The following is a 13,550-nucleotide window of genomic DNA, read 5'->3' on the forward strand; positions in this document are numbered from 1 at the left end:
ATTAGATTAGATTAGATTAGATTAGATTAACAGAGTTGGAAGGGATCTTGTAGGTCATCTAGTCCAACCCCCCACCCACCCAAGAAGGAGACCCTACACCATTTCTGACAGATGGCAGTCCAGTCTCTTCTTGAAAGCCTCCAGTGATGAAGCTCCCACAACCTCCGAAGGCAACTTCTGTTCCATTGGTTGGTTGTTCTCACTGTCAGAAAACTTCTCCTTATTTCCAGCTTGAATCTCTCCTTGTTCAGTTTCCATCCATTATTTCTTGCCTGGACTTCGGGTGCTTTGGAAAACAGCTTGACCCTTTCCACCTCTCTGTGGCAGCCTCTGAGATATTGGAAGATTCCTCTCCTGTCTCCCCTGGTCCTCCCCTTCCCTAGACTAACTAGGCCCAGTTCCTGCAACCGTTCATCGTATCTTTTAGCCTCCAGTCCCCTAATCATCCTGGTTGCTCTTCTCGGCACTCTTTCTAGAGTCTCAACATCTTTTTTATAGTGTGGTGACCAAAACTGGATGCAGTATTCTAGGTGTGGTCTTACTAAGGCTTTATAGAGTGGTCTTAGTATACCTCCCTTGATCTCGATTGTGTGTTAATGCAACTCTGTATAACAACCATGTGACTAGCTTAATAACTGCACTTTTTCACTTTATCAACTATGGCAATTGAGGTCGTAGAATAGGGAAAAACTCATTTAACTGTCCTGTCCAGCAACTGAAATTTTGGGCTCAGCGTGGTCGTAAGTCAAGGAATTTTCTGTACTTTGATCTTAAGGGAGAAAGGCTTGGATTAGACCATCTCCCCAGTCCTTAAAACCTGTCGCCTTCAATTTCCTTAGTTGGAAACATTTTTTTTTTAAAAAAAGATGTTATTTTCACCGTAGTTGCTCCCAAGTTCTTCACTTCCAGCATAAATTCACGGGGAAATATGTTTGTGTTGGTTTCCGTAGGCTAAGAAAAACTGGTAGGAAGTAACCTACCAGGAAATTTATACACGAAAGGAAAGGAAAGGAAAATTTATACACTAAAGTTGAAAGGAAATTTACACACTAAAGTTGATGGATCACATCGATGCCATCGGCTGCCCCAGCCTCCAGATTTATGCTGCTATATCCACGTGGCTGTTGATTTATTTAAAATACAATGTGGGGACCAAATATAGCAGAAGGATGCAATTTTTGGTATGCTTTGTTCCAACGGATGTCCACAGTCAACATGGTCCTCGCTGAATCTATATCTGTGCTACTAAAAGCACAGATAACTCCAACTGGAATTTAATTGAAAACCTACAGTGGAATCCACCCTTAAGGGGTACAGATAGATCTCAACTTATAACAGTCCGTTTAGTGACTGATACAATGATACTGGGGGGGAAAAGACTTTCACATTTACCACCGTTGCAGCATCAAAATTCATACCGTTGGCGACTGATTCATATGTATGATGGTCACAATGTTCCCCGTTGTGACCTTCTGAGAAGGAAAGTCGATGGGGGAAGCCAGGTTCACTTAACAACCACGTTACTAATTTAACCGTGGCAGTGATTAGTTTAACAACGTTGGCAGGAAAAGGTTGTAAAATAGCAATAGCACTTAGACTTATATACCTCTTCACAGCCCGCTCTAAGCGGTATTACAGAGTCAGCCTCTTGCACCCAATAATCTGGGTCCTCATTTTACCGACCTCGGAAGGACAGAAGGCTGAGTCCACCTTGAGCCGATCAGGATCGAACTGCTGGCAGTGGGCAGAGTTAGCTTGCAATTCTGCATTCTAACCACTGTGCACCATGGATGGATGGATGGATGGATGGATGGATGGATGGATGGAAGGAAGGAAGGAAGGAAGGAAGGAAGGAAGGAAGGAAGGAAGGAAGGAAGGAAGGAAGGAACTTAGACTTATATACCCCATCACAGTGCTTTCCAGCCCTCTCTAAGCGGTTTGCAGAGTCAGCATATTGCTCCCAACAATCCAGGTCCTCATTTTACCAACCTCGGAAGGATGAGTCAACCTTGAGCTGGTCAGGATTGAACACCTGGCAGTTAGCAGAATTAGCTGCAATGCTGCATTCTAACAGGAAGGAAGGAAGGAAGGAAGGAAGGAAGGAAGGAAGGAAGGAAGGAAGGAAGGAAGGAAGGAAGGAAGGAAGGAAGGAAGGAAGGAAGGAAGGAAGGAAGGAAGGAAGGAAGGAAGGAAGGAACTTAGACTTATATAACACTTCACGGCGCTTTTACAGTGCTCTCTAAGCGGTTTACAGAGTCAGCTTCTTGCCCCCAACAATTTGGGTCTTCATTTTACCGACCTTGGAAGGAGGGAAGGCTGAGTCAACCTTGAGTTTGGTGAGATTCGAACTGCCAAATTGCAGTCAGCTGGCAGTCAGCAAAAATACTGCAGTACTGCACTCTAACCACTGCACCACTGTGGCTCAAATGGGGCAAAACTCACTAAACAGCTGTCTCACCTGGCATCGGAAATTTGAGGCTCGATCGTGGTCGTAAGTCGAGGTCTACCTGTTGTCTACCTAAGGCTTTTTAGTTGTAAGGAGGTTTAGTTGTAAGGAAGAAATGAGGTGGTTTTTTTTTTCAGCATCGGAAAAAAAGTTGAGTTCTTTGATCATTGTTGGATGCTGGGAGACACTTTCAAAGGTTTCTTCCCTTACAAACAACTTTTGCTAGCTCTTTCTGAAATGATAACAACATGCATTCAAGGACATCCCTTGTTGGAAAAGAAGCCATCATGGATGGCTATTGTGCTCATTCATTAAGAATGGCCCGTGATAACGTCTGATTACAATTCTCTGTCAGTTACCTCTTTGATATTTTGCTTATTTTTGTCTCCTCTGCTATTTTTTCCCCATTTATGCTAGTTTGCAGTGTTAGAGGAATGCCATTAAGTCTAAATATAATGCATTAAAAAGATGTCGATTTCGGAAGGGGCGAAGATGGTTTGGTGGGTTGCTTCGGTAGGAAGGCAGAACTCAAGTGAATTATAAAGCATCTATAAAACAATTCTACAGACACCTTGGTATTTCCCCCGCCTTTCTCCTTTTGGCTCGTGGAACAGGAAAGCAAACCAATCATATCGAAAGTGCACACAGGTGAAAGACATTAAAACTATCCGCTCAGTTCTATATTTGGCCTCCTGATTGTTTCACTTCAGAAGAAAAATAATATTAAGAAAGCTCACAGCACCCATCAAGCCTACGAGAGCAGTAATCCCAAATCACAGCAGCAGTATTTTAATAGCCCAAATAACAACAAACTGGTTGGAAGCTTTTGTATTTTAAAGGTCTCTTCCAAAGAAAGAAAGAAAGAAAGAAAGAAAGAAAGAAAGAAAGAAAGAAAGAAAGAAAGAAAGAAAGAAAGAAAGGAAGGAAGGAAGGAAGGAAGGAAGGAAGGAAGGAAGGAAGGAAGGAAGGAAGGAAGGAAGGAAGGAAGGAAGAAAGAAAGAAAGAAAGAAAGAAAGAAAGAAAGAAAGAAAGAAAGAAAGAAAGAAAGAAAGAAAGAAAGAAGAAAGAAAGAAAGAAGGAAGGAAGGAAGGAAGGAAGAAAGGAAGGAAAGGAAAGGAAAGGAAAGGAAAGGAAAGGAAAGGAAAGGAAAGGAAGGAAGGAAGGAAGGAAGGAAGGAAGGAAGGAAGGAAGGAAGGAAGGAAGGAAGGAAGGAAGGAATATTATAATGAGAGTGTCAACTCATAAAATATTTCTACGGTCTTTTTAGAGTTGCCAACAGAAAGGGAGGGGGGAGTAGTGGGGCAGCTTGGAAATTGAAAGTGCATTCCACAAATGTTTTCAAAGATAGTAACTAGGTGACTGAAGTTTCTGCCATGCAAAATTCTAACTGGAGAGCACAATCGATGACTCTTGGCTATGGATGTGTCCGATTGGAGAATAGGAATTACGATAAACCCAGAGGGGTGGGGGAAAAACCAGGGTCAAGGGTGACAATGAATGATGTGTCTCAGACTTGGCTACACCCAGGCAGTGCCGGACACGTTAACTCCCAGTAAATCCTTTTGAAGTTTGGCTTGAGACTCATGATTTAATTGGGGTAACTGCCAGAATCCTGACAGGGTCTGAGGGAAGTCCTGCCTTAGCACTTGGTCATCACAGGTGGCCCCAACACGAGTGACGTCGAGCTGGGCGCGCCTACTCTGACTACGCCCACCTGGCCAGGCCTACCCTGGTCAAACACAGCGCTGATGCGGCCCTCAATGGAAATCAAGTTTTGACACCCCTGACCTAGCCGTACAAAGTATTACCAAGCCAGGGGAACAGCCACAAAGTGAGCAAAATCCAGTGAAAACAGAACATCTCCTCGCTGTTTTTCTTCTCACGCAGCACAACGATTTCCCCCAGGTCAGTGAGAGGAGAGAGTCTCCGTTTAAGGACACAGGAACTCAAAATCCTCCCTCGTTGGGAGGTCTCCAGAAATCAGGGCTGGGTCCTTGATCCCTGCAAGACCCAGCAATTAAAACAAACCCAAAAACATATCAGGACTTTGGCAGCTTTGAGATAAACAATCCTGGCCTCACATGCTCATTTGGTTGAGCTGATCAAAAGGAAAGGCTTGGGACAACCAGATAAAATGTCTGCTCTGTGATTTATTAGTACCAGCCGTGGTGGCAATCGCCTTTTTTCCCCCCCATTAAGGAATAAAAGCCAGAACCAAATCTGTTCCCCCACCCCCACTTGTTAGCAGAACTCCGAGGTAAGAAAAACTTGACTCTATAATTAAACCTGATAAGAAGCCATAAATGGGTCTTTTCTCACAGATCTTTACAGTTCACAAATAGTGGGACTGAGTGAGATGCTCCACTGCAAGCCAAAAATGATTGAATCTGTCATCTGCACTTCAGTAATGGTCTAGTTTGGCTCTGCAGCCCAACAGGACAGACACAGACTTCAGAGGATAATTAGGACTGCAGACAAAACAACTGCAACCAGCCTGCCTCCCGTTGAGGACCTGTATCCTGCACGAGTCAAAAAGAGGGCTGTGAAAATATTTTACAGACCCCCTCACATCCCGGACATAAACTGTTTCAACTCCTACCCTCAAAACGATGCTACAGAGCCCTGCACACCAGAACAACTATACACAAGAAGAGTTTTTTCCCGAACGCCATCACTCTGTTAAACAAATAATTCCCTCAATACTGTCCAACTATTCACTAAGACTGTATTACGATTATTCTTCTCATCCTTCCTATTACCTATCTCTTCCCACTTATGACTATAACTGTGTTGTATCTTTACAATTTATATTGTTTTATTTGTTCCCTAGTATGATTTGATTGCTTATAGTAACCTATGACTATACTAAGTATTGTTTCTTATGATTTGTGATGAATATATTTTATTTTTTTCTTTATGTACACTGAGAGCACATGCACCAAAGATAAATTCCTTGTGTGTCCAATCACACTTGGCCAATAAAGAATTCTGTTCTGTTCTGTTCTATTTTCTATTCCATTCTTTATTCTAATTCTAATTCTATTTCTATTTTTATTTCTATTCTATTCTATTTTCTTTATTCTCTATTCTCTATTTTCTCTTTTCTTCTAATTCTAATTCTATTCTATTCTCTATTTTCTCTTCTCTTCTCCTCTCCTCTCCATTTAGTTCTATTCTATTCTATTCTATTCTATTCTATTCTATTCTATTCTATTCTATTCTATTCTAAAACCCAATTTGTAGATTTCAACAGCCAATCAAAGCTGTCTACTAACCTAGCCAAAATGTTGCTAAGCTACCATTTCCAGAAGTTCTGGTTAGTACAGGTAGTCCTCAGTTCATTTAGGGGCTGTTCGGTGACAACGCCACTGAAAAAAGTGACTTATGACCATTTTTCACACTTACGACCATGGCAGCATCCCCATGGTCACATGATCAGAATTCAGACACTTGGCAACTGACTCATCTTCATGATGGTTAGATGGTTAGATTGTAACTTTGAATGGCCACTAAATGAACTGTTGTAAGTTGAGGGCTACGTGTATACACTTTTTCCCTGAACTGATTACGACTCTCAGATTAGACCTAGAGCATCTACAATGAGCTACTGAATTGTGCTACAATGGGCTACCGAAGGAGTAGTGTGGGTGGCCTAGAGGTGGAGCTCTCACCTCACAATCAGGAGGCTGTTGCGTTCAATCCTAGGTAGAGGCAGATATTTCTCTCTCTGGGTACTATGAGAATTTATCTGCTGAACAAAACTCCGCATCGGTGACAGGAAGGGCATCTGGCCAGTAAACACTCTGCTAGCTCCATTCAGTTGCCCAGACTCCACCCTGCAAGGGATTATGGGCTCATTAAAAGAAGATGAGGATGATCTACAATGTGCTACTGAAGCATCCAATGCGCTATCCAAAATAGTCCGCTTTCTTCAAATCCAAGGAATCCTATAATATTACATCCATCCGTGAGCTCAGGATCAATGCTAGAAAACGTACATATGTTCAACAAGACAACTTCAGAGTGGGAAGGTGCAAAAAAACCCGTTTCCTTGTCTGTTTTCTCTCGTTTAGTGAGCATGCTTCACATTCGCTCCTCTGAAGAGAGGTGCAATAAACATGAGTGGGAGAATTTATCTTCCCAAACCTATTTTTAGGACTCTGCTTCGCGACAGGGCCCGAGAAAATGCAACAGATGGTCCAACTCTTTTCCAGCCAAGAAATAACGGAAGAAACATAGAAGCCGCGCAAAATGACTTACCGAATAACCTTTTCCTGACAACGACTGAGCAGAACTCTGCGGAAAAAGAGAAAATGGATGTTAAGTCGTAAAAATAGTTGCAAAGGATGCTAAAAAAAAAATGGAGGTCTTATCCACGCACTGCTTTGGCCAATGGGTAAACAGGTGGTCTTTAACTTATAACCACAACTGAGCCCAAAATTTATGTTGCTAAGTGAGTTTTGCCCTATGTTATGACCTTTCTTGCCACTGTTAAGTGAATCCCTGCAGTTGTTAAAGTTAGTAACACGTTTGTGAAGTGAACCTGGCATCCCATTGACAATAGAAGAGAAGAGAATAATAATCAGAATAGAATAGAATAGGTAGAATAGAATAGTTAGAATAGAATAGAATAGTTAGAATAGAATAGAATAGAATAGAATAGAATAGAATAGAATAGAATAGAATAGAATAGAATAGAATAGTTAGAATAGAATAGAGAATAGAGAGAATAGAGAATAGAATAGAATAGTTAGAATAGAATAGTTAGAATAGAATAGAATAGAATAGAATAGAATCTGGAAGGGACCTTGGAGGTCTTCTAGTCCAGCCCCCTGCTCAAGCAGGAGAACCTATATAATCTCAGACAAGTGACTGTCTAGTCTCTTCTTAAAAACCTCCAGTGATGGAGAGCCCATGATTTCTGCTTGTCAGAAGGTCACAAAAGCGGATCATAGGATCCAAGGATGCTGCGACTGTCATAAATATGAATCACTTGCCAAGCGTCTGAACTTGGATCAAGGAGCCTGGGCGCGACTTACCTCAACAGTTCTGGACTAAAGCTGCTTGGTGCTCTGAAACTGAAACTCAAACTAAGACTCCTCTCCTCTGCTTGTGTTTTGCATTTGGAAGAGATTTCTTTTCAGGTGGGGAGGGGGACTAGAACTCCTTAGCATCAGAGCGTGTTAATAATAACAACAATATAGGAAATACTCTAAATGTTCTGATAGTCATTTCGAAAAATCCTTTCTTAGTGAGCCCCTAGAAGCCAAGAGGAACATAGGTGCCAAATTTCAATTTTGTAGGCTTTACAGTTCTGGAGATTTTGTGATGATGCGTGAATGGCATTTTGCTTTTATAGATGGATGAATGGATGGATGGATAGGTAGATATTATAGATAGATAGATAGATAGATAGATAGATAGATAGATAGATAGATAGATAGATAGATGGATATGGATATGGATATGGATATGGATATGGATATGGATATGGATATATAGATAGATTTATTTATTCATTCATTTATTTGTGTCAGATGAACACAATTAAAATAAGCTTCCCAATTAAAATAATAATAATTTTAGAATGAAAAAAATTGCAAAGGTTCTTCATTTTGCGCTGGACTTTTTGTTGTTGTTGTAAAAATATTTATTTTGATTTGAAACATACAGGCTCTAAAGCAGGAAAAAAATTTTTTTTTAAAAAATGATATACACTCTGGACTTTCTCTAAAAATAAAAATAAAAGTCGTTACCCAGCCTTTCGAAGCAGGCAAGAGATGATGCAGGAGCAAAGTAATGAAAAAGACAACAGGAGACCTGGAAATTACAAATCTCTTTTTTTTCGGAGAAGGCGCGTAAAGAATCACCAACGAGGCTCAGCTTGATCTAAACACAACAGGGGTTTGTTTCTCATTGGTGTTTCCCCTTTTCCTCTGTTGACATTTATTCATTTCTCCGCAGGCAAAAAAGCCCACTCTGTTCTAACAGCTGGAAGGAGCAACAGAAACATCTAACTCTAACTCAGAAGCTGACACAATTCTTTTGAGGGGCAGGTGGATAAGTAGGGAGAGCGTGGGGGAGAGGAATAGGTCGAGCCCGAAGGTGGAGTCAAGAAAGGAATCAGCCTGGAGTCCTTACGTTGCCATAAACGGTCCAGGTCCAACGCCTCTTTGAATTCCTTTTTTTTAAAAATGTTATTTTAATTTTCTATTAATTACATAAGGGACGCGGTGGCTCAGTGGCTAAGGCGCTGAGCTTGTCGATCAGAAAGGTCGGCAGTTTGGGGGTTCGGATCCCTACCGCCGTATAATGGAGGGAGCTCCAGTTTCTTGTCCCAGCTTCTGCCAACCTAGCAGTTCGAAAGCATGTAAAAATGGAAGTAGAAAATTAGGGACCGTTTTGGTGGGAACAGCGTTCCATGCACCTTTGGTGTTTAGTCCTGCTGGCCACATGACCACAGAGAGACGTCTTCGGACAGCGCTGGCTCTTCTGTGGCTTTGTAATGGAGATGAGCACCGCCCCCGAGAGCCAGAAACAACTAGCACGTATTATGTGCGAGGGGAACCTTTACTTTTACCTTATTAATTACATTTCTTAGTGCTTAATAAACATCGTGTTGTCTGGGTATTTAATGTGCTTAACAATACTGATTACATTCTTTTGATTCCATGATCTCTTATCTAGGGCCAATTCAGTGCTGACCGTTGGTTGACTGGATTCTTATGTACAGTTACTCCTTGACTTACAGCCGTTCATTTAGTGACCGTTCAGTTACAACAGCCCTGGAAAAAAGTGAGTTAGGACCATTTTTCACACTTATGACCACTGCCCTATCCACAGGGTTCCGTGATCAAAATTCTGACAGCTTGACAACCGACTCCCATTTATGACCGTTTGCCATGTCCCGGGATCACATGATCCCCATTCTTAACAACTGCAGTGATCCACTTAACACCTGGTGGCAAGAAGGATTGTAAAACGGGGGTGGAAATTCCCTTAACAGCTGTCTCGCTTAGCGACAAAAATCCGGGGCTCAATTGTAGCCATGAGTCGAGGACCAGCTGTACAGGGGGGGATAAAGCAATACATTAATTTAACTGGAATGTCATGTGTGGCCCTGATCCTTGGCCCCTTGGCAGAGAAATATGAAATCACCCCCGTACACACACACACACACACACACCAACACACACGTGCCCAGTTCTCCATGCCACCTACTCTGAGGTGGCAATCGCTTCTCGCAAGCTCTTTCCTAACCAGCTGCTATTTATGGCGGATATTTCATGTTTCTAATTTCCACCTTGGGGCTCCCAGGTGGCAGCCAACCAACCTGCCTCTAATTGCCAATTTGCTCCCCGCTTTGGTCCATCAGTCCATTAAGCTCTTGCTGTGCGCCCCTCCATCCCAACCCCATCCATCCGGGGAGGCCGCTGAGAACCCCAAAGGTTGGCTTCCTCTAACGACAGGAGCCGGCTTCCTTTAACTGGGGAGCAGCCCATTTCAAACCCCCACAGCACCAAATGGTGATCCTGCGACGATGCCCAGCCCCCCCCCCTCCCCCCACCCTCCCTCCCCCCCAGCCTTCTTCCCTACGTTTCCAATTCATACGGCTTTCAAATATTGGCTGTTTCTTGTGGGCAGATCGGGGCTCTGTTTTAAATGATAATTAAGCAGCAATCCGTTCCATTTAGCAACGCAGAAAATCCATTAATAAAACACTGGGCTCTCCATAAGCGGATGGGTTAAGAAAAGATAACCCCCCCCCTTTAAAACAAAAAAAGCCATTATATAAAGTGCCATGTGGCTTCTTCTTTTTTTTTTTAACACGGGGTGTGTGTGTGTGGTGGTGGTTGGGGGAAAATTAGTACAATTATGGAAGGAAAGACAGAAGGGGAAGGAGAAGCCACAGAATGATATAGGGCCTCCTGCTTGGGGAGGGGGTTGGACTAGACGATCTCCAAGGTCCCTTCCAACTCGGTTATTCTTTTGGGATGACCCCCCCCCCAAAAAGTCATCAGGGGTTTGTCTCTTTAATTCTTTTAAAATTTTCTCATGCCCACCCGATTGTCAGCTCTTCTGAGTCAACCAGACAAGAAAGACGACTACATGGGCTAATTCTACTTTAATATAAGGCCACATGAACAGAAACTTGCAAGTTTGAAAGTACAAACTTCTCAGGACTACTTTTAACTGCCTGAGTAATGAGAAGGATCTTTCTAAGTTTCTTTCTCTGACTGTTAAACAACCGAGGGCTCCTCCCACTCATCTGATTTTTCTTAGGTCTGATTATTTCCTAAGGCACCTTCCTTCCTTCCTTCCTTCCTTCCTTCCTTCCTTCCTTCCTTCCTTCCTTCCTTCCTTCCTTCCTTCCTTCCTCCTTTCCTTCCCTTCCTCCCCTCCTCCTCCCTCCCTCCCTTTTCTTCCATCCATCTCCTTACATCTTCAGACTCCACTCCCCCCTTCCTTCCTTCCTTCCTTCCTTCCTTCCTTCCTTCTCTCCCTCCCTCCCCTCCTCCTCCCTTCCTTTTTCTTCCATCCATCTCCTTACATCTTCAGACTCCACTCCCCCTTCCTTCCTTCCTTCCTTCCTTCCTTCCTTCTCTCCCTCCCTTCCCTTCTCCTCCCTTCCTTTTCCTTCCTCCATCTCCTTACATCTTCTTCCCCCTTCCTTCCTTCCTTCCTTCCTTCCTTCCTTCCTTCTTCCTTCCTTCCTTCCTTCCCTCTCTCCTCCCCTCCTCCTCCCTTTTCTTCCATCCATCTCCTTACATCTTCAGACTCCACTCCCCTTCCTTCCTTCCTTCCTTCCTTCCTTCATCCTTCCTTCCATCCATCTCCTTACATCTTCAGACTCCACTCTCCCTTCCTTCCTTCCTTCATCCTTCCTTCCTTCCATCCATCCATCCATCCATCTCCTTACATCATCAGACTCCATTCTCCCCTTCCTTCCTTCCTTCCTTCCTCCCTTCCTTCCATCCATCCATCCATCTCCTTACATCATCAGACTCACTCTTCCCCTTCCTTCCTTCCTCCTTCCTCCCTCCCTCCCTCCTCCCTTTGCTTCCATCCATCTCCTTACATCTTCAGACTCCACTCTCCCCTTCCTTCCTTCCTTCCTTCCTCATCTCCTTACATCTTCCTTCCTTCCTTCCTCCTTCCTCCTTCCTTCCTTCCTTCCCTTCTTTTCATCTCCTTATGTCTTCAGAATCCACTCTCCCTCCTTTCCTCCCTTCTTCCTTCCTCCCTCCTCCCCACAAGATCATCCACACATTCCATTACAGATAGTTCAGCAGGCAGGACCCACTCCCCAAATTTTTTAGGGAACTAGATGGTGAGAACATGACCAAAATGCTAGCGAGGGCATGCCTTCTAAGATAAACTTTTTTTTTGAAGGATTCAAGGTTGCCTCACCCTTGTTGACATGATATTCCTGCTTCTGCTAAAGGTTCCCAAGCCAGCGCTGCTGATCTAAATCTTGGCAGTCAAGTATTTGGATCGTGTCGTTTTTATCACCGAGTCTACAAAGGTTTCTTCTCTGACATGTGAACAGCCTGTGGCCCAGACTTTCATTCTGACTCACCGGAGCATGGCAGGAGATTCGCTATTTAATAGCATGGTTTGCAAAACAGCTTATATCTCAAGTGCATCTGAGGGTAGAGTTGAGAACAGGCATGGAAGCCGAGGTCTGCTTTGGTTAAAGAGGTTTTGATTTGTTTATTTAAAACAAACAAACTTCTGGTTCTTTCTCATAACACCAATGTGGTAGCAGATGAAACAAACTCTGATGGAAGAGAATATTGTAGTTCAGGGCTGGAACTGGGGTCCCTGGCGCCCCCAGAAGTCAACAACTTATTCAGGGAGCACTTAGGAACCCCACAGAGTGGAATTATCTCTGTGATTCTCTCATGGGGAGTTTCTGCTTCACCCATTCTCCACCTGTGTGTCACCTTGGAGAATAGTTCCACTTTGTTGGAGGTCTCAAAACATGTCGGTTTCCACCGATAGTCACTCAGATCGTTTTGCTACACCTTACAATGGAGCCTTACTAGGTACTTATGGATAAGGAGGCACAAGTTCTTCAAAAGAGGTGGCTGCCATTGGCCAAGAACTCAAGAGTCTCCAGAAATGGAGTAGCATCTACGTTGCAGCGATGGATGGACAGGATGGGGTGGGATGGATGGATGGATGGATGGATGGGATGGGTGGAAGATGGATGAGCTAGCTAGCAAGCAAGGGAGCAGGAATGCATAGGAAGCATCTTTCTTTCAGTCTTATGCAATAGATTGGAAGCTATATGTATGGGGTAAGAAAGATGATCTTGATGGAAATACTCAGGATCTTTTAGCCAGGCAAGTCCAGAAGAGCAAGAATGCCAACCCGTCTTAAATCTAAGATTTACAAGAGAAACCTCCGCCCTGTTGCACTGCATGACGAGTAGCAACAACAGGGACCGAAAGCTCCTTCCATGCCATGGAAATGCAAAGGCTCCATTTCGATATCGGGCATCTCCCTTCTTGACCACATCACAAGTGACACCATTCGACAACACTTTGGTGTGGCACCAATTATAGAGAAGATGAGAGAAAGGCTGGCTCTGCTGGGATGTCCTGAGAGCAGTACCTTCCACAGTGGCCAAGCCTGCCTACCAACCAGAAGTTCATGGCCGGCGTCCTTGCAGGCGTGCAAAACAGAGATGGCAAGACACCATCAACAAAGATATGCAAACCATGGGCCTGAGCCCTGGAGATGCAGCTGACCATGCAAAGTGGCATTCAATCATCTGAAAAGCGGACCCTGCATTTGTGGGAATACTGGAGGAGGAGGAGGAGGAGGAGGAGGAGGAGGAGGAGGAGGAGGAGGAGGAGGAGGAGGAGGAAGAAATAGGAATATAATAGTATAGAAGAGGAGGAGGAGGAGGAGGAGGAGGAATAGAAGAAGTAGTAGGAGGAGGAGGAGGAGGAAGAAGGAAGGAGAAGGAGGAAGAAGAAGAAGAGAAGAAGAAGAAGAAGAAGAAGAAGAAGAAGAAGAAGAAGAAGAAGAAGAAGAAGAAGAAAGAAGAAGAAGAAGAAGAAGAAGAAGAAGAAGAAGAAGAAGAAGGAAGGAA

The 13,550-nt window shown here is 43.6% G+C and overlaps 1 protein-coding gene across 20 annotated transcripts in view; it reads right to left on the reverse strand.

Annotated features, from left to right (window-relative positions):
* Positions 1-13,550, reverse strand: part of FBRSL1 (fibrosin like 1) — a 520,677-nt gene that overhangs the window by 298,550 nt on the left and 208,577 nt on the right. For 18 of the 20 annotated variants that reach the window (XM_087942881.1, XM_087942869.1, XM_087942865.1 and 15 more), the window contains exon 4: positions 6,707-6,742. The exons of the other annotated variants lie outside the window; for them this stretch is intronic. In XM_087942881.1, coding sequence (XP_087799007.1) covers positions 6,707-6,742 — 36 coding nt within the window. The remainder of the gene's footprint in view (positions 1-6,706; positions 6,743-13,550) is intronic. 20 annotated transcript variants of the gene reach the window in all.

This window comes from Notechis scutatus, chromosome 13 (genome assembly GCF_049901735.1).
Source record: "Notechis scutatus isolate UNSWTSFEM ecotype Mainland chromosome 13, rNotScu1.2, whole genome shotgun sequence".
In the NCBI taxonomy this organism is placed as follows: Eukaryota; Metazoa; Chordata; class Lepidosauria; order Squamata; family Elapidae; genus Notechis; species Notechis scutatus.